Source organism: Zonotrichia leucophrys, chromosome 5 (assembly GCF_028769735.1).
Source record: "Zonotrichia leucophrys gambelii isolate GWCS_2022_RI chromosome 5, RI_Zleu_2.0, whole genome shotgun sequence".
NCBI lineage: Eukaryota > Metazoa > Chordata > Aves > Passeriformes > Passerellidae > Zonotrichia > Zonotrichia leucophrys.
Genome location: NC_088175.1, coordinates 27,909,118 through 27,930,063, shown reverse-complemented (window position 1 = coordinate 27,930,063; position 20,946 = coordinate 27,909,118). Strand labels below are relative to the sequence as shown.

The 20,946-nt window shown below is 42.7% G+C and overlaps 2 protein-coding genes across 11 annotated transcripts in view; both read right to left on the bottom strand.

Annotated features, from left to right (window-relative positions):
* RAD51B (RAD51 paralog B) overlaps nucleotides 1-20,946 on the bottom strand; it is a 400,026-nt gene that overhangs the window by 364,545 nt on the left and 14,535 nt on the right. The gene's annotated exons all lie outside the window — the stretch shown is intronic.
* TMEM229B (transmembrane protein 229B) overlaps nucleotides 13,779-20,946 on the bottom strand; it is a 32,287-nt gene continuing 25,119 nt past the window's right edge. For 3 of the 4 annotated variants that reach the window (XM_064713543.1, XM_064713544.1, XM_064713545.1), the window contains one exon: nucleotides 13,779-17,750. In XM_064713543.1, the coding sequence (XP_064569613.1) occupies nucleotides 17,221-17,750 (530 nt within the window). In that variant the 3' untranslated portion in view covers nucleotides 13,779-17,220. The remainder of the gene's footprint in view (nucleotides 17,751-20,946) is intronic. The other variant, XR_010440388.1, reaches the window with a different exon arrangement.

The following is a 20,946-nucleotide window of genomic DNA, read 5'->3' as shown; positions in this document are numbered from 1 at the left end:
AGGCTTCCTCTTCACTTTCTACACAAACAAAATACCTTTATTAAACCAGAGAACTCTTTTGGAACATTGAGCAAGGGAAGAAAATCTTACCAGCCAAGTACTTTAGAAACTTTGTGAGCAAAATCAATATAGCCAGGTGCCTCTCCTGCAAGTTCTTTGAATCTTATTTCTCAGACGTGTCATGACTGTTCCCCAGTCTGCTTCTCAGATATGCAGATACACCTTTAAACCGGCTGTCAAATAATTGTGCATCATCTTCCCCATGTAACTTAAGGGAGAGAACATTCAGAGGATAACCCTAGATGTGTTCACATATGCTTAGTCACCATCAATGTTCTCCAGCAGCACCACAGCAGGCACATCACAGCTTCCATTTGTGTGATTAGGACAGTAATCACTGGGGAATCAGGACACTCTGCAAACTGCTCTGCTCTGTGACCTTGGTCAAGCTCCTTGACAACAGGGTGTCTGCTTTCCATCTTGGCTTTAGTTTTGCCCATTTAGTCTGCAAACAGAGGAAGCAGTGCCAGTCCAATAGACTCATGTGTCGGGCATGATACAGCAGAGAACTGTGCTAGTCTAAGCCTTTCGCTGCTTCTGGAACTGTAAATAAGAAAGGATAAATAAAGCTAAGAGATGATTACTTTATAAGAACTGAGTTTCATATTAACATAAGAAGGTCATCTAAACTGGCAACACTGGAGGAAGAGTCACAGAAGGGCAGAAGTATAACAGCAACAACAAAGGAGATCTCAGAGAATCAAAAGGATCTAACATCAAGCACACCAATTAAAATGGAAATGGTGATTAGCTGTCTAAGGGGCAAGCAGAAAGGGATAGAGTCTGATTTGAAGGACACATGATGAAATACTTATCAGTTCTTACCCAAATAAATACTCAGTAGTTAATAATTCTGCAAGTCCCTAGAATTTAAAAGATAATGATAAAATGTTTCCTTTCTGGAACAGATTCCACAGAAAAGTTTCTTCCTCAAACCCAAGACAGTCTTTTGTGAGCGTTTTCAGATAATAGTTTGCATTCTGGGACATTTCAGATGATTCATATAATTGCTAACACAATGTCAGCTCACTGATACTGACTACAATCCTCAGGTTTATTACTATATTCCAGCTATCAATTCTTTCCTTAAAATTAGCAGTGTTCCCCTGCTCCTGTGAAAATGTGTCCCCAAAGGAGTCTGCTCCAGCAGAATACAGCAACAGTTCTGACTCACAAGGGTAATCCAGATATTCAGAGCAATTCCCCACCTTACGCTTGCTGACTAGTGTCTAATTAGTCTAACATATTCTTATTCCTTGGGGTTACCTACTTGATGCCTACCACACTCTTTAATAGAAAGAAATGACCTGTGAGCTCTGGAGACTGCAAAACACTTATAGAACAGCACATGCTTTCCTGGGATCAAGGTCCCAAGAGGTTGCTCAATAACAGCACACAAAGGAACCTCCAATGAATTATTCTGTCTGTGTCTGTCTCCCCAAAGGAGCTGGAGATTTATTTCCAATCCTTTGAGGTTTCCCTATCTCAAAAAAAAAAAGAAATTAGAAAGATCCCATAAGGAGGCCTGACCCTGGTTGAAAACACTGTATTTTTCATGCTGTCCACACCAGCACAGCTTTAGCAAAGCTACTTCAACTTGAGATTTTGCCAGATGCATCTGCTGCAGGGTTGGGCTGGGGGAAAGGAAGCTGCCATTCTGTTTTTTTCTAGAAGCTGGTCAGCACTGTTTCCATTTGCTATAATAAATTAAGAACAACAGAGCGGTGAAAAAGTAACCCATCTTTTCATTTTGTGTTATTCTTCCCACTGTGTGCCAGTCATCTGAACCATCTGTGGACCAGATAAATGCTTCTCCCCAAGCAATTAACCTTTTTCCTCCTGCCTAGGAAGGATTAAACCCAACTAATAATGAATCCTCCTCAGGTATTAGTACAGATCTGTCTGACCACACACCTTTACACCCAGGAAAAAGATTTTTTTTCCTCAGGACAGACAGAAGGCATCTCTCTGTTTTCTGCCTATTCACCCATGCTGCTGTGAATCCAGAATTATCCATAACCTCCAAAACTATTTCAGAAATATTCAATAGCAATGTTTGCAGTGTAGCTCTGTTTTTTTGAAAGGGAGCATCTGTACCTCCTACCCTTTTTACAAAAAAGCAGACTGGCCACATTCACTGCTATTGCAGAAGAAGGGCAGCCCCATCTGCATGTTACAGCTTTGAAAAACTCATCTGCATTTGCTTTTTGCCCAAACTACAACAAACAAATTGAGAGACTTCAGGGATTATTCCACTTTTAGCCTGTACTCATCTAAGAAGATTACCCACCAAGATCAGCTTCCTACTTCATTTAGCTTTTTCTGGTTAAAGGGACAGGAGGAGTCATTCAAGTCTTTGGAGTTTTTATATTTCCCTGTTAAGTTTCTGTTAGATGAGAAGGCCATAAACTGATACAACAGCACCATAATAGTCTATGTGAAGTTGCTGTTAGAGAGCAGATCTTTGCCTGTACATGCTGAACCAAATTTACCCTACATAAAACAAACCTGACATCCTCCTGCCTTTCAGCACCCTGTGCCTTACCAGCACCCCTTTTTTCCTGCCTTGTCCTGACCTTCTGCTTACTGAAGTTGCTGTGGTTGTCCCAGTAGTGATGTCTGCATTCACCAGGCCTTGCCACTCTCAATACAGATTTTCCTGCAGTTTTTCCTGAGATGGTAAGATAGACAAAGAAGTGACAAATTTCACAGCAGGGGCCTTTAGGAGCATTGTGATCCTTCACAGCATCCAGCCTCTATTGAGAAGCTGCAATTAGACTAGAAAAATCAAAGCAGTGATTTTTCACAGTGACCAGTAGTGAAAGTGCACTGTGTATCCCTTGTCATCACACTCAGAGTCAGACACCATGAAATTAGCATGATGGTGCCTGGTTTTAGCAATTAGGGTAGGACATCTGTTGCTTTCAGGTACAGCCCTCGCTCCATCTGTAGAGTTCTTCAGTGGAGAAAAGAGACAACAGGAATCAGTGGACTTGACTGAGAGATGAGCTTTTTTGCTTAGACACCAGGAGAGAAGAATAGATCTCAGACACTCATCTCTGTGCAGTTGTCAGAAATGGGGGAAAATGAGTCTTCACTTTGTGATGTTACAGATTGATTGCTCTGATAACCCAGCAGCTGATGTCAACCCAGTAGTTCTTATTTCAAACAACAAACACACAAACCAGAAAGCAAACAAAGCCTGGAACATATCATTCCTTTAATTGTTTTGGTCTGGGGCCTTTGGCTTTTGTATGGTTTTCATTCTACTTATTTTTAAAGCAATGAATGAGATCCCTATGGCTGTAACTACAAAGGAAACTGCTCCAGACATCCTCACCATTCTCCCCTAGAAGATGCTTTTGAAGTGTTTCCAAAGGTGGCCAAGTGGCCTGGAAGACAGAACACACCACCAATCCTGGGCAGAGAAAGCAGAAGAATGCCTCTACTGCCACAGTATTTGCGCTTGACAGTTTTCTGCCTGCCTGTGAAAGAATGAGACATCTTCACACTTTGCAATTGGATGTTACTCATGCTCACACACACCTACAAGGAACTCAGCAGTCTCAAACGAGATCAAAACAGAGATCCAGTGTCCTGTGTCTTAGCAGTGTTGGAGAACAGATGGAAGACATCTCTTAGTGGATAATTACAGAAGATTTAACCACAGAGGAAAGAAGAGATCAGGTTAATTCTGTAGTGATTATTTTTTTACCTTGAAGCATGGCATTTCAATAATTTATGCAAATATCACCCCAGTACTCCAACACCGCGAATTCAATTACTATGGAGACTAGCCAGGCAAGCATGTTTGTCACTCAGTGTTTGGGTACAATGCTATAGCTGAGATCACATCATCCTCACCCTGCACTGACTGCCCAGGACAAATTGATTTTTCAGAGCCATAGCTATTTTTTAAATAAATCACTGGAGCAAATTGTATTAAATTAACTATGCAGGAAATTAAGCCTATACTTAATTGAAGTAAAATAGGACATTTGTACAGCAAGAAGCTGAATGCATGATTAGCTGTTTTACTGAGCCTGGGTCCTATTAATTGTCTAATACCTGAACTTCTGTTTTAGTAGTCTTTAGGATAGAGGCTTATGAATCTGCATGAAGCATCAGAGTCCAATCCAGTTCAGACAGTGAAGGAATACTATCCTGGACCTCAGTTTTCACACCAAAGAGGGAATGGGTATGAAATGAGAGCACTCTCAGCCTTGCAAAATAAAATGCACCATAAGGAAAGGTGCCACTGAGCTGACAGAAGATGGAGACATCCTGCATTCATCACTGACTTTCATCAGCTGTGCTGTCATGACATCAGTAGGGACAGGTGTATCCTGGGCTGTGTGACCCAACAGCCATATGGTACCAAAATGCAAGTGGCTGTGGTTCAGCTTCCACTGGGAGCTGTGTGTTTCCCTGACCTCGCAGTGGGAACTCGCCAAGTCAGTGGGAACTCACCAACAAAGGCCAAATGATTTTTTTAAAGCCTCTCATTTGAGTTGGCTTCATTTTAGGGCTTTCAGCATGAAATACCTTCCTCCCCAGGGGTGTACAGCTGACATACTTCTAACTGGAGCCATCTGAAGAGAATCAGGAGGGAAATGTCCCAGAGTGGTAAAACTTGAGTCACTTTAAATTTATAGTCACTTTTCAAATATCTTGGCTTGAATGATAAGATCAGGAATATAGACAAGTCATCACAGCTGGGGAATAGGAAGATGAGCAAGATGACTTGTTTGTCTTAACTCTTAGTGTTATGTTTAAAATATTTCAGTTTTTAAATATATCACCTGACTTCCTTCTTACATTGGTGAGGATTCAGAATGAGGTCAGTGAAGTGAATAAAGTTACAGTAAATCAGGCTAAGAACAGAAGCAGAGGTTTGGTATTAAAAACACGGACCATAAACACAGTTTTGATCGTTTCTTTCTCTCTGCCTTTAATCTCACTGGGACAAAAAAAAGCCGGGAGGATGAATGAATGTCAGATGTGAAGAAAATCTTTTGACCTTTCAATTTCCAATTATAAACCAGGACTAGAATAGTAAAAAGCAGCAGAGGTCAGAAATGAGATAGAGTGGGAAAAAAAGCAGCATTCACCCTCTTATTCCAGAGATAATGGTTTCAATCTGCTGTGTATGAAAAGAGACACTGGGAGGGAAAATCCAGAAAGAGCAGAATGTTTTACAGGGTGAGAGAAGGATATTTTTAATTGTACTAGACCTATGCATGGTTTGCTGTGAGGTTTTGTAGCTGTAATTCTGCCATCCTACACCACAGTCTTTTACCTAAACCACAGAGAGAGTGCCCAGGCCCTGCTTCGCCATCTGGGAAGAGTCAGAAGATGAAGAACAATTCTGGAGCCATCCAGAAACCAAGACTTCTGTGTCCATCCCAGCATACCCAAGAAGGGCAGATGTTTGGTTTCTGTTAGATTAAACTTTTGGCTGGAGATTAAGCTTTGCTGTGGGTTAGCTGCTGATCCTTACTGGATAGTTTGCCTTTCTATCTGCCAAAAATGCCTAGAGTAACACACTGGCTTTTTTCATGTTCTCTGTCAACAATTGAAATAAACACATAATATCAAAAACTATGTATTTTAAATGAAAAAAAATAGGTCAGTATAGACAGGAATTCTCACAGTCTTTCCTCTCCACTGCTAATTCTCTCTGCTTACAAGAGCCTCCATTCCTCCTTCTGCCTGTTCAAAACTTGAAGAAAAAAGGAAATTGCTGACACCAATTCAGCCACAAAAGTGTGGATATTGAGAGAATCCAAGAAGAGCAAGACTTTCATAGTCCAAGGTGGGAAGACTGATGACTTGGTAAAATGAAATTTATTATCTACATTCCACCTCAGATATGCTTCCTGACATTTATAATTTCTTGCACCATTAACCTCTGTGCATGAGGGTAGGGGGAACATACTGGGGCAGTTCATGTTTTTAGGCCAGCAGCACTGCGAAGCCACACTGATGCCCTATACGGCTCTGCAGGCTTTGGAGGGCACTTGCTAAAACCAGTTCCTTTCTCTTTTCTTTTCTCTGCCGATTTCAGTACTTGAGGTAAATCCTGGTTTCCTTGGTTAATGTCCTTTCTTTATTAAAACATGGACATTTGAAGCAGCTTTGTCTGAGGCAGCCTGTCTGAGGCAGGATTTAGTAATAAGTGAGGTCCATGTTGCCTTTGGTTCTTATCCAGTACTAATGATTTCCCCATTCAGTAAGCATAAAACATTCCCTCTTTGATTTAGTAGCATTTTACACAGAGCCTGCAAGCATGAGATACAGAATAACAAAGAAATTACTCCAGACTAAGGATACTATTTTTTCCTTTTTTTCAGGAACCAGCTGTAGGCAGGCCCATGTCTGTGCTGGTGCATGCTTTTGTCTTGCAAGCAACTGGGCTGCACAGGCACTCCTTGTTGGGAGTGTCCAGCTCCAGCACCTGCCAGAACCTGCCTAAGTACCACCTGCCTGTGCTGGGCCAGGCTGGTCCCAGACACTACTGAGCACCCTGGCTATGATCTTGCACCCTGGAGTGCCTGTATCTGCAATTGAGTTGTACTGACACTTACAAATATTTCAGAACTGGATTTGAGAGGGGCAGGTGTCAAGGTTTGGATTGCTAAATCTCATGTCAGTTCTTACTCTAGTAGGGCTTCCTCAGTCTTAATCCTTCCATGTACAAAGCAGATAAATTAACAGTCATGCAGGATTGGGAGTAGGAGGAGGGAGCTTCTTTGTAAAACCTCATTAAAACATCTCTGTCTTCTCAGTGTGTACAGTGAGAACCCCATGAGGGCTTTCATTGCATCTTTGGACATAATTGTCTCCCTTGCATGGTGTTCTGAGCCGGCCACTAATGATTTCCTTGGCCAAGATATCTGCATTTCAAAAACACCATACTGTGACAAAGCGCCCGTTTTTGCCCGCCTTTACAGAAGCAGACAGTTTTCCCACACAGAAATAATCTTTTAACAGTTCAATGAGTAACTGCTGCTCCTCTGCTCAGGCTCAGCCCCAATACTTGGTCTGCAAGGTGGAGCAGCAATGGGGATATTTGATCAATGCTATTGTTATAATAAAAGCTGTCCCTGACAGAGCTGTAGGTAAAATATCTCTTGCGAGCAGCATTTCCTGCTGACTCCATATAGAAGGTTTGGCAGAATGCCCTGTGCTTTTCAGATATTTTTTGCTGGTAAAAGAAAAATCCTTCTGCAGGGCTGTAGAGCCAGACCCCTAAAGCCCTTGACCCTGACTGTGTAATCTCCCTGGAGACTCAATGCACATGAAGAAACATAATCTTCTTGAAGCATCTGCTGTCTGTATTGTGTTAAACTATGACCGGGATGCAACTGTCAAATCTCCAGCTCACTCCTTGCAGAATCCTTTACAGGGCAATAAAAAAAGCAATCTCTCTCTATTGCTCTAAGGAGGGGTATTTTATCGTGGCTGCAACCTGAGAGGTTTCTGTATCCAGCAGACATTTCACATGCTTTGTGTTCCAGGGAGGTAACAGCACACAACAGATGGGAAACGGAGCGGTTTCGCGAGGTCACGGTCACGGCATCACGTGCAAATCCTCTGCCCACTGGGACCTCGTGGCGCATGAGCTGTGCTGGGGAAGCCGGGAAGAGCTTTCCTGCTTGCCCAGTGACAATTGGCAAGGAGGCCTGGGAGGACAGTCCTGGCAAATGGATCAGTCTGACAGATCAGCTTTCCTGCTGGGCCTGAAAGGGAAGGAAAAATGTTTCTTTTCATAGAAGACACAGAGAAAAGGAGTGTCTCCTGTTTTTTAGATTTCTTTATATATTTTTCTGAGCCAGTTGAGGACTTGGTCTCTGCTCTGAAGACATAGGTGTAGGGAGCAGAAAAAGAGTGCTTTAAATATAGAACTAACAAGGAAAGAACAATCAATATGGCTTGCCAATGATAATCAGATCTGCTCTTGTTTCAGTTTGCTGTATTTTTATTCGACACTGTAAACTTATCTCCTTGACATCTGCCCTGCCCTTGCTCTCAGTCTCGGTCTTCCCTTCCCCCACTTCTCCCTTTAATGCTGGCGTCCTCATTTCCCCTTTTGTACATATGACCCTTTCACTATGTAGGGATTAGTATCTCACTCATAAATATGTGAAATAGATACACAGCTGATTTAATTTGCTGGGTTTTCCAGGGCTAGTGAGACAGACTGGCATGAGGACAAGGGTATTTTCTAGCAGGTCAGCTGAAGAAAACATCTTGGGTGCAGGATGACTGATGTGAAACACCAGCACCAGTCCAGGAGGGAGACCTCAGGGCGCAGGGAGAAGGTAGTAAAACATAAAGGCTAGGCAAATATGGAAGAGCAGAAGACAAAATCAAAGATGCCTCTGCTTCTCCCATTTGTTATGTATCTTCCAGGGAGAAAAGTGGGGGACGTGAGAAGAAAAATGGGGCCAGAAATCCACCCTGATTGCAGTGGTTAGAGTTGTTGGTAACTCATTCAGGAAAAGATGCCAGAGGAGCCAAGAATAATGCTGGTCTAGTGAGATGGTGGCAAGCTAGGAGGGAGGCAGAGGTCTGGGACTGGGGAGGAGATGGCAGTAAAAGCTGTGTAACTGGATGGGGGTGCCCAGACTGGGGACACAGCTAATCTGAACAGGGATTCCTGATCTGAACAGGGATTCCTGAGGAGGGGGAGAGTGGCTGTGAGCAGGTGACAACAAAGAGCTGGAGATAACAATGATGTGAAGCCCCAGCCAAGAAAAAATTGTCAAGTGGCAAGGATTAAGTCACCAGATACAAAACAGTAAATAGAGATGAACACTATAGCCCTAACAGGCAATAAGACCTTGCCAGGAGGCAGCTAGTGAGGCAGAGAGGAAGGACAGGATGGGCAATGGAAGATAAAGCAGAGAAATAAGGTTTAATGAACCATGACAGCAGTCAAGGCCAGGCTTGCTGCTGGCTTTGCCAGCAGCCATAAGGTTGCAGGCAGCCTTGCTGTAACACCACAAGCTTCATGCTGGGTGCATGCCCAGAGGTCAGTGGCCAGGACAACTGCAGCCTGTGCTGTTGTTTGGAGATGTTTGTGCTACTTTCAGCAGTCATGCAGCACAAAGCCCTACCATAAGCAAACTGCTGGGAGCCATGCTACCCTTACTGCAAGATTAAAGGACAGCTGTGCTTTGTCATCACACTTGTCAACCAAAGTATCATTATCATTACCAAGCTTACTCCAATCAGGCCCTGCTGAAGAGCCAGTTCACCATCATTAAAAAGCTGTTTTGCTAGAGAATGCCAGCATCTGGCTAAGGTGGACACCTATGTGCCACCTGAAAAGTAGTTGCACTGAAGCTTCTAGTGTGCCACAAGCCATGCTCCCCTCTGGTGTTGCTGGCATGCTCAAATCTTTATCAGGGATTTGCCTTCCTGGATGGAAATCCGCTTTCCTGGATGGAAAGGGTCAACAGAGGTACCTCTTGGACATTTTGGTTAAGCCCTTTCATTGGTGGAACAGAGCTGGGATGTTTACTCTTATCCTTGAAAATTTCAAGGAACTTTTTTTAATGCCCACCCTCTCTGATAACTTAGCACTTACAGATCCAGTTAGGGACATGCTTACATCAATGTGACAACAAAGGCGCAAGGCCTGGCCTGGACAATTTGCAATGTGACTGAGACTGGAGAGAGCAGACAGATCCAGTAGCCAAAAGATGGAGCTGCAGAAGAACAGGATGTCTAGGACCAACATTGCAGCTGGGTGGGAGTAGTTTTAGTTGATGCCTTCTGAGAAACAGAAGTGGATGGGATAGGTTTGACTCAGCAGGACCCACAGTGCTCTCCTGAGCAATAGTAGAGTGCATAGAGACTAGAAGCCAAACCCTACCAAAGGAACTAGAAGGTCCCCAAGTGATAACTTTTAATAAAGATGATAGTATGGTATATAAAGAGGATAGTATGGTATGTTTGCCTTAATCTGATTGAAACGCCATATGTTAAACATGTTTGAAAAACCTAGGCCTAACTTCCCTCTCTGAGCTGACTGCTCATCAATTAGGTCTTTCATCCACTGATACGTGTAACTGAGGCCATACCAAAGCACACAGACATGCAGCTTGCAAGGTTAAGAACATCCAACTTAGATCTTAACCTTCTTCATATATATGTGGGCTTTATTTTGGATATTCTCTGGATTTCATCTGCTCAAGAAAGTGGCAGTGAGTGGGCAGCAAAATGGGGGATGGCTCTTCTTTGCTGGTAGAAGCTACAATGCATGTATGCCATCAGCTATGTTTGTGCATCTAAACACACTCACTGTATGTACACACATCCATATGAAGGATGAGGTGAAATTATTAATTAGTCTACATTCAGTGAAACTCACAGAGATTGACCAGAGAAGCTTTTTGCTGAATTTAGCCATGAAAACCTATTGTGTACCATTGTGAGGAAGGTAGAGCAAACACACCAAACAGTAATTTCATACTTCCTGCTGTACTTGTGCCTGAAGGCAAGTGTGTAAAATGTTTTCTGCTTTTCAAAGCACTGACAACTGCAGCTGTTGGGGGCTTCAATGGAAGGTACAGCTCATGAGCAAATATTTAACACAGCATTTTTGTTCAACTGCCAAAGGTGGGGCTCAGACTTGGGGTAGGGGAGCTTGGGTACCTCTCACTGCAGCACGGGTTTACAGTGGAGATAAAGCATGGAAAAGGACGGGATACCCCAAAGGAGCTGCTGGAGAAAGAGAAGCAGTAGAAAGAGCTGTGGTATCAGATGAGTGGTCTGACAACAGAAACGGCATCACAGATAAGCTCTGCAGTAACTGCAACACGAGCTGATAGAGCAGATGGTCACCTCAGTTTAGCCTTTAACATAGCTTGTTGCCCCTAGCAATATTTACCCAAAAGTACTCTACTGATGGAGATGGGATTATGTAGCAGACAGAGGGAATCAGTCCTATTTTATACAAGATATTGGGCTGTCTATCAGCTCTGACAATCCCTTCATGTGCTGGCTTTCACTTGACAGGGCAATGTCATGATATGCACAACCATTTCTGGGACAGTTTCACATGGTGGAAAAGCAGGTAGCACTTCCCCAGTTTCCCAACTTTTTCGGAATATTATTACCTCACTCCACAAATCTGGAAACTTGATTAAGAGGTAGTGTTAAACTCCCTTTTCACTTTCTGAAATGACCTTTTGGGAACTGTCAGGACAGTTTTCATCAGCTCTTGATCAGTGCTATTTGGGCTTAATTCTGAACCATTTCAGTAATTCTTCAGAAGCAAGAATTATTTCATCAGTTTGTGAAAAGCACTTCAAAGATTCTTCAGTGAAATGTGAAAATACTTTTATTCTCATTCTCAAAATACTAAGGTAAAGAACCGCACTGAAATAGCAATATAGAAATGTTGCAAAGGTGATTAACTACAGTGGAAAGCAACATTTTTCACTGGAAAGTGTCCCATATTTGAAAGGTCAGACATCTTTAAGCATATGCATATCTCACCTATTTAATGAATATTGTCTCAACTACACGTTTATGTATTTTTATTAAAGAGAAAATTGCTTGTACTTCCTCCTCTTTCTTCTGCATTATAGCATTAAAGCAGGATCACATGCCAAACAACAGTATAAACAAACAGCATCACCAGATACTTAAGGGTCTTTAGCTCCTAAATTGACTAAAGCATAAATACAAACTGACGTCAAACATTTGGGATTACCATTTTAAAATTGCTATTTTCTGAGGAACGAATGAAGGCCATTCATATCAGAAAATTCAGTGCTTACAGTAGGAGGAGTGAGCTGCCCAGACTCCAGAGTAAGGAGTCAAAGAAATGGTCTGCATCTCTTAGAATAAAAACTACCAATTTGCTTTAGACCTATGAGAATTGCCAGATACAGAGAATATAAAGAGATTCTTTCAACCTAACTGTTGAAGATTTGGGAGTGTCACCATCAGTTCTTGCTCTGCCACCATTATCAGCAGTGTTTTTATCACCCCCCCTACTCATCACAGTCCTTGTACGATGGAAGCCCATCCTGGCTGTGGACTGGAGCTGCACAGCACACCCCATGCAATGCAGAGTGCAGTTGTGTGATGATACTCACCTGCTCCAGAGCTGTAAAAAGTCACCTTCCACATTTGGTCTTCAGGGTCTTAATTAAACAGCTGAAATCTTAAACACGTAAGAGCACAAATAAGATAAGCAGCAGTGATGAAGCTTATATAGGATCTCTTTCTCCCTCTTAAGCATGGAATTAAGAGTACATTTTATAAGGCAAAATGAATTCTTGAGTGGGTGTTGCTACTATTTCAGGTCCTGAAGTGGTATAGCCAAATGGCAGCACACTGTGAGTGTGTCTATTCTGCTTCTCAACATGATTAACTCAGCAGGATGGAGAACAGCACTACATGCCTCTTAAGACCTATATTGGCTTAATGAGCATTAGCTTGCACATCCCAAGGTGGCATATTTTTCCACAAAGTTGTAAGCTGGGAATCACCTAGAGAGAAAGAGGACTGGAGATTTTGAACACTCCTTCTACTTCAGAATAAGTCAAGCAATCATATACTTTGTGGCAAGCAAACATTTGTGTTTGCACAAGTAGGGAAGATTGCAGTGGGCAAGCACAACTTTATATTTGAAGATGTGGTGCCTTTGAACACAAACTAACCAGCGCATCCCCAGCACCTTTTCCTGCCACATCTGTGCCGGTTGCCCAGGGGGCAAAAGTAGAGCAGGTTCTGGGAGCACTGCCTGATCTGAAACTTACCCTCTTGTTCACAAAGGTTTGACCCGTGGTCAGACCCTTGATGGAGCAAAGCCTTGCCATCCTGGAAGACAATAAGCTACTACACATGGTACAAATTCACTATGAGGTCTATGGAAGCCTTGCTTATGTTGAGCCTGAAGTTCAGAGGCCTACAGCTCTTAAAATCAAAGTTGTTGTTCCCAGTCGGAGACAGACCTGTGTTAGCATAAAACCTTGAGTGGTACCAAGGCCCCTGAGCAGCTGCAGAGCTTGCTCCATTCTCTGGGACAGAAGGTGGAAGGAAGGGAATGTCTCTTCCTCAGCAGCTCAGGACACTCCAGGAGGAGTAAGAGAAGACAGGTTCAAAGGGAGGCCATTTTCCAAACAAGGACAATGCTCATCTGTTCTCACCAGCTCTGTGACCCAAAGTGGTCTTTAGGTGCCAAAGCAGCTGGGTAAGGTGACACACATTACTAAGAGCTCCTGGTTTGGTAAGAGGCCACATAAGAAGAAAAATTTCCTTCTACAACAGGGCATGGACAGAGGGATTTGGTAGCTGCCAGTGTGCAGGAAGGAAGGGGAAAAGAGTATTCTCCCCCTCAGGTGGTTCAGCTGCACTTTGCAGGCAGAAGTGGAGGAAAAGAGGTCAGGTCTGCAAGCCTCCCCTCGAATACAGGGCAGATTGCATGTATTCAGGGCCTCAGATAAATTAAAATAGAAAAACATTTGGTTTCAGTTCACATCTTGGTTGTGGTTCATGTTTTATTTACAGAAAGGGCAGAAGTTTCCATGAGTGAAGAAATCCCCTTTCTTTCTCTGCAGGTTTTAGAAAACCAGTCAGCAGCAGAGCTATGCTAAACTCAGGACTTCAGTCACCTGCTTCCTAATTCTCAAAGCAGCTAAAGCCTTGCAGTCTTTTTTTACCTTTTATAGTCACAGGACTACTCAAGCAAAATCTTGATTGGATTATTCTGCTTTAATTACAAAACGCACTCTGACCAAAGGCACAATAGTACCTGGTACGTATGTACACATTTCTCTCAATTATAATACAAAATACCAAAATGCCATCTGGTCCTGTTGTAGATCAAACATTCCCCTCTGGCAAGATCTCTGGAGTATGAACAGATACCACAATAATGCTTGAACTGCCTCTTGCGTGATGGACACCAGACTCTGTATTTATTTATCACACACTTTGAGATCCTTTAGGGTGGACTGTACATGAGACAAGTAAGAGAGAGATGCAAAACTGGAACATTGGGGAGTCCATATCCCACCACCCCCTGGAAAAGAAAGGCAGAGATCAGGGTCACTTTCTCGTTGCTGCAGTTAGGACAAGGTAGATAAATCACAAGGTTTTTTTTATTGCTGGTGAACTCAAAACAGGCAACTTTAATCTACTGAGGAAGATACACATACAAACAAATGTTAGGCCTTGTGCGTTTTTTCTTCTTCTTAATGTAAATGTCTCTTCAACTTCAGTCCAGCTCCCAAGCTCTCACTGAGCTGCCACTGAGATCCTGGTAACGTGCTCTGGGCAGTTCTGCAAGATGTTATAAGAAGCATCACATGTATTAAAAAGGGAGATTTTGCAGAAAAGACAAAGCTTTGACAGCAGCCACGTTGCTCAGAAAGGAGAAGTCTGGCTATTCCTGCTGCATTAGGTATGTGGTATTATACATAATTAAATTATTTAAGAATTTGCCAGGTCCTTTTCTGTTTCTGGTGTGCAAGCTGCAAGTAAAGTGCACTTCTGGGTATAAATTACCACTCTATGAAGATGCAGTAGCTGGGTGGTACACGTCAGACACCAGTGGAAAGCAGACCACAACGGCTGTTTCAATGACACAGGCAGTAAGAACAATGCCCTAAGGTACTAGATGCTGCTGGGAAACCCTTCCATATTTTGAGCAGGTAAATATTACATCACTCAGCCAAATACAAATAAAATGTCATTTATACGGGACCTTCTTAAGTACAGACAGTAACAGACACAACTGCTATAGCACACCAGGTTAGCTCTGCAGACAGCCAGTCCTCCACACCATACTGCCAACTCTTTTTAACCTTTCCAAAGAGTTTTGTAACAGCTAAGGAGAAAGCAGGGATCCTAAGGATCTTTCTATAAAGCTGAGGGTTTGACATGATGTGGGGGTGGTGTAGGAGGCAGCACAACACCACATTTAAGCTATGCTGTGAGAGGACAACCCAGCTTTAGACACTGCATTTGGTGATCATGACATAACCAGGGCCAAAATGGTGTGATCCCAACTCTCATCTGCATCTTGCAATTCTTGTTCTGCTCCAGTAGAGCTCATCTACATTATCCCCCACACAAAACTCCTTTTTTTCCCTCCATGTACAGTTTCAGGTGACTATTTTGTCCAGGTCTGTACTCCCAAGACCAACAAGGCAGATAAACTACATACTGTTCCTCTGATTTCATAACACTGGCATCACAGCATCAAAAGAACTATCTGTTCAGTGTTTGTTCTCTTTTAATTTAATGAACTGTAAAAAGGGAACTCTAAATACCCACCTAAGTATTCTCAGTGATTTGGGATACGTTGCATATCCAGGGCATATTCGATTAACTCCTTGCCATCACAGTTTTCATGTGTCCATTGCCAGCAATGAATGCCATATGAAAAGGGGAAGGGAAGGAATAAAATAATTGCTCTCTGTGTAATAACAAAGAAGGTATAACACTGCCCTGTAACAGCAGAACCAAGAAACAATTCTACTCACAGGGCCAGCAGTGCTTTTCCTCTCAGGAATGGCTGCAACAGGGCAAGAACAGGTTTATAGCTAAGCACCCCCTACCAGAAACAAGGGACATACATTGAAATGGCCCAACTATTTCCAAGAGTGGAATCCTACAACAGATTTGCATTTCAAGACAAATTATCCCTGGTACAGCTCTGCTGACTGTGATGGAAGAACAAAATAAAATTAATATGGCCTTACTTATGGGACAACTCTGGCAAACCTTCCCCATAAATCAGTTCAGGAGTGAGACATCGGACAGCTGGAAGCTCTCTGTTTCTTGCTAACTTCAAAGGCCAAGACTTGACAGAGGGAATTCCAAACTTGTGGCTGCCACTATCAAACACCTTTCCTGCACCATAGGTGTCCTTGTTCTCTGTAAGTGCTCCCAACAGGTTAAATTTCAAACTGTCCTTGGTACAGGTAGGTCTACAGTGAAGCCACAGCAGTCCCTCCTACTCCACCTCTATACTGCTGCTCTCACACCCTAACTCAAAGCCTCATTCAGGCAGAGCATGAAGAAGTGCAGGCTTTTCAGAGACAGGTGTTTTGTTTTTTGTTGTTTTTGTTGTTGTTTGCCAGTGCTGAAGGAACATGGCAGTCAGTGTCAGAGACCAAATCCTGGGATAGCCACATGGAAGTTTTGACCTTCAAATACAATGAGCTGCAGCCAGACTAAGTCATCGACATCACCAGAAACAGAGGAATCCCTGGAAAGGAAGGCTGAAAAGTCTTGTGGGCTATATAGTCTCTACAAGGTTTGCATGGCTGAGATGGGAGCTGGAATCTGCAGCAAGATCTGCTTTGGGGGGACAAAGGAGATGGGAAGACTTGCATTATTTCTTGCGCCTTTGCCAAGATTCAGATAGCACAGATTATGGTAAAATTCACTTGGCAAAAAAGGCCTTTTTTTAGAAAAAAAAAAGGAAGAAAAAAAAAGAAGGAAGAAAAAAAAAGATAATATTTCTGTTGAGTATCAGAAGTATCAGAACTGAGATTTCAAAAAGTACAATATCCATATAAGTTCAGCAAGATGTCCAGCACCAGATTATTTCATGGTGCAACAAAGAACCTGGGGAGAGGCCAGTGGGACCTGGTGAGGGGAACACCATCTACCTCCCCAGCAGACTGCCAGTCTTAGGTACTTCTCAACAGCAGATGGATTTTGCTTGTTCCTGCAGCATCTCAGGTCCCACGGGAGGTATTGGTTGCAAGCAAGCACCTGAATATTGCCTAATGGAGTAAGCCAATCACTAACTCAGCTGGCGTGTCCATGCCCATCCACTGATTAGGTGGGGTTTTTTAGGATGCATTTCCACCGTAGCATTTCTTTTTTCTTCTTTCTCCACTTTAAAGTGTAAGCAAAAGGACTGCTTTCATCAGTAATAAGTTAAAATCAGAAACGACCTAACTAACAAGTAACTGATATTGGTCCTTGGAGCCCAAAGAGTAAAATCCATAGAAAATCTATTGGTTCCAATTTTTCTGGTATATCCCATGCATACCCCCATTAGAAAAATGGGGTTATGAATCTTATAGAGCAAGGAGCAGTACCTCAGAGCCAGAGCTGGCTGTCAGTGGTAGAGATCTGGGCTCTTTCAGATTGCTAAGTATGGCTCTAAGCGGCTGCTCAATCTGTCTTCACGTGGCCATTGGCCAAGGCAACAGGCGTGGTGGGGGCCCCAGGCTCGGCAGTCTCATCAAATCGTAAGCGCAGGGTGTTTCTGATCACCAGCTGCTCCATGATGAAAGAAGCACAAAACCATGGGATGGCATACTCCAGGGTGATCAGGCCCATGAAGTCAAAATCAAACTGGGAATAGTCCCATGGGCAGGCATTGAACTGGCGCAGGATGAGGCCAGTGGTGAACTCCCAGAGGTATGTCCACAGTGTGTAAATGAAGCAGCGCACTAAAATGTTACACTTGTCTTTGAGATACAGATACATCTTCTCCACAATGAGGATGGAGGTGCCATAGATGAAGAGTGCCCACACACTGGTAACACCGGGGAACTTCCAGTTGAAATTGACCACAAACTCCCAGGCAGCAGTGAACATCACCTCACAGAAATAGCCGTGGATGGCATAGAGGTACCATCGTGAGAAAGCGGTCAGAGGTTCTGCCGCAGCCATTCTTCTGCACTCACCCCAGCAGCACTCTGAAAGGAAGAGGGAGAGAGAGGGAGAGAGGAGTCAACGAGGATGTCACAAGTCCTTGTCCCCCAGATGGCAGCACACAAACTTGTAACAATGGATAAATCTGAGAAAGAAGTGACTCTCATTTTCACCACAGCAGATTTTAAGTCCTGGGGAAAGGCGGCACCTTACAGGGCTCCATGACTCAGGATGGGCCTGAACAACATACACTGCTCTGCCCGAAAAATGGGACACCGCTGGTATTACATTGGTGATAAGGAGGGAGTTGATAAGTACAAGGGCTTTGCCAGGAGCAAGGTTGCCAAAGAATTTACTGGTTGCAGGTCAGCAGAAAAATATAGTCATCCCACAAGGAGTACATATCGCCTGTTTACTCTTTTCAATAAACAGCACTATACCTTACTTTTCTGATTCTACTGTGGAATAGGTTAATTGAACACAGCATTCTAAAACTGGGCCTTTCCAGCTGTTGTCTTCAGTCTCGATACTGAAAATGTTTGCTGTAGTCTAAAACTGAGCTTTGATGGGAGCTACAGCAAGGGAACTGGAGGAGAAAATTCAAAGATTTTACACTTAAAGACACCATACCTTACACTCATTATCCAGCTGAACTTTTATTTTGCCTGTTGAAGAACTCATCCATATTATGGCTAGCATTTGTAAAATAATTTTCTTATGGTGTCAGACTTCCTGATACCAAGTCAAAAAGTACAAAAGATCCACTGAAATCCATTCAATTTGGTTCAGGACAGCAAAGCACAAAGGAGGAGAATAAAAAGGAACAGCTGAGCCTAGAGAGGGGTAGTTACTCATGATCAATAGGAAATGAGAACAAACTCTAATTGTCTATAAAGAAAGAAATTGGTGAAGTTTTTGAAAAGGCATAATTTTCTTATCACTGAGTTGTTTCATCACAATTAGCTTTTACACTTTCTGTAGAGATTCACAAGTCTGCCATGCGACAGTCAATTACATGAGGTGATTATAAGCATAATTTTACTGAAGCCTTGCAGATTTAAACCACAGGATGAATTTGACCTTTTTCCTTCTTAGAAACTTACTCTTTCAAGTTGAGTTTCTCTGGACTCTTTACCAAGCACTATTTAAGTTGCTCTGCACTTGTCAGTTCTGTGGCACAACGTACTAGGGAAAGGACCACGCTAACTTGATGTACAGTCACTCCATGCCATCTGGAACGAGGCTGTTCCTGCCCTGCCCTGTAAACACAGTGCCTCTCTGAACAAAGTATTAGCAAGCAACTGACATTCTGATATAAGAGAAACTTCTATAAGGAAAAACAGAACTATAATAACAAACATGAAGAAGATATGGAGAGGGGAATATTGAAAGTGAAAAGGACAGAGCTGTATCCATGATCCGTTCACACCTCTCTTGACCAGACACACAAACAACCAAAGCCTTGACAGTTCATATGATTTGGTCATTTTCTAATGGCAGAATCCATTTTACACAGGACATGGAGCCATCATTACATGCTACAGAGAAAGGTCAACAGCACATAGTGAGCTTGTAGGTGAAAGAATAAAGAATCACTAGAGATTGCCTCATGTCTCTTAACAATTCAATCCCAAGAAACCCTGCAAGACAGCAGAGGAGGTGGCATATGAGAAATATGCAGGAAGTGTATATCCACACAATCCGTAAGAAACTGATGCATAAGGGCACTGCAAACCAAGGAGAGTTTGTCAATGTAATGTTACTTGGTTAGCCAGCCAACACAGCTGATAAGCTTAGGACTCTGAATCCTCATATCATTACTCCATTCTGACATCATTACAAGAACAAGTCAAAAATCAGAGGTACAGAAGTCATGGAAAGCAGTAAGAAGGTGTCATGATTAAAACTCAGCTAGCAACTAAGTACCAGACAGCCACTTGCTCACTGCTCTCCAGTGGGATAGGAAGAAGAACCGGGAGGGGGAGTAAAACTCATGAGTTAAGGTGAGTTTAATAATTGAAACAAAGTAAAATGTAATAATAATGTAATTAGCTCAGTAATTAGCTCAGGTTAGAGCATGATGCTAATAATGCCAGCATTGGATCCCTGTATGGGCCATTCACTTAAGAGCTGGATCCTTGTGGGTCCCTTCCACCTCAGAATATTCTGTAATATGCAATGTCATTTTCCAGAGAAGAAAACTTGTAAAGATTTTACTAAGTTGCCAGGGGATTGTTGCTCTCTCTTCTGAGCCTAACCTCCTTCTTACAATATGCTTGCAAGAGTCCTCATAGACTTCCTGCTGATTAGGAGCAAGGAAGACAGGGCAGATGCCAATCTGTGGTAGCCCAAACATAACTGGTTCCACTGTCCTAGGCACTAAGCAAACCCACAAATCACAGCTCCTCCTGTAAAATATTTCATCCAAAATATAACAAAAAGGACATAGTAAGACATAAAGGGAATGGAGGATACATTTAGGGGGGCTATCACAAGCCACAGCACATCACTGCACAAGCTGGGGACTGTACAATTTAATGGTTACAACTCACATGAGCATTTACAGAACAATTAAAACTGCAGCTTTTCCTAAGCATTGTATTTCCCAGCCACACCAAATTATTTGGTGCTGGTAAGCAATATTGCACAAGAAGGTCTCAAGAGGGACATAAAGGGGAAAAGTGTTGTTTTATTGAGCAGCAATTCATGATAAAAGAATCAAGTTGAAGAGCATGAGATTAGTGGGAGAAGCATTCAAACAGAAGGCCAAGATTGGATTCAGTAAGAAATGCAGATTTGTGAAAAGCCTTAAGTAGATAATTGAACTTGGTGATGCAAAACTTTTAATGGAGTGACAGTAATACTGACCAAAAAGCTCTGAGCATATGGGAGCTATTCAGTCTCCTCAGGAAAACAAATGACATTCATCACTGAGGCGCTTATAATGGGAAGGGCAGCAGCTTCCTGAAAATCAGAAACACAGTTGCCAGCTATGCAATTGTCTCAGCAGAGAGCAAACAATGCATGGAGACTGCTCATGGATGACCATGCTTGCATTGAGGCTGCTTGTACTGTGCTGTTTGGGGGAAAATAGGGAGCTTCTACATTCAAAGTTTGAAAATGCTTTCCATCAGCAGCAAATTATATTTCAAACAGTTAAAACAGAAATAGTTCCTCTAATACAAAGTTATTAGGAAGCCTGAGCTAGGCCAGCGCAAAATCTTTCCTTCTTTCTCTAGC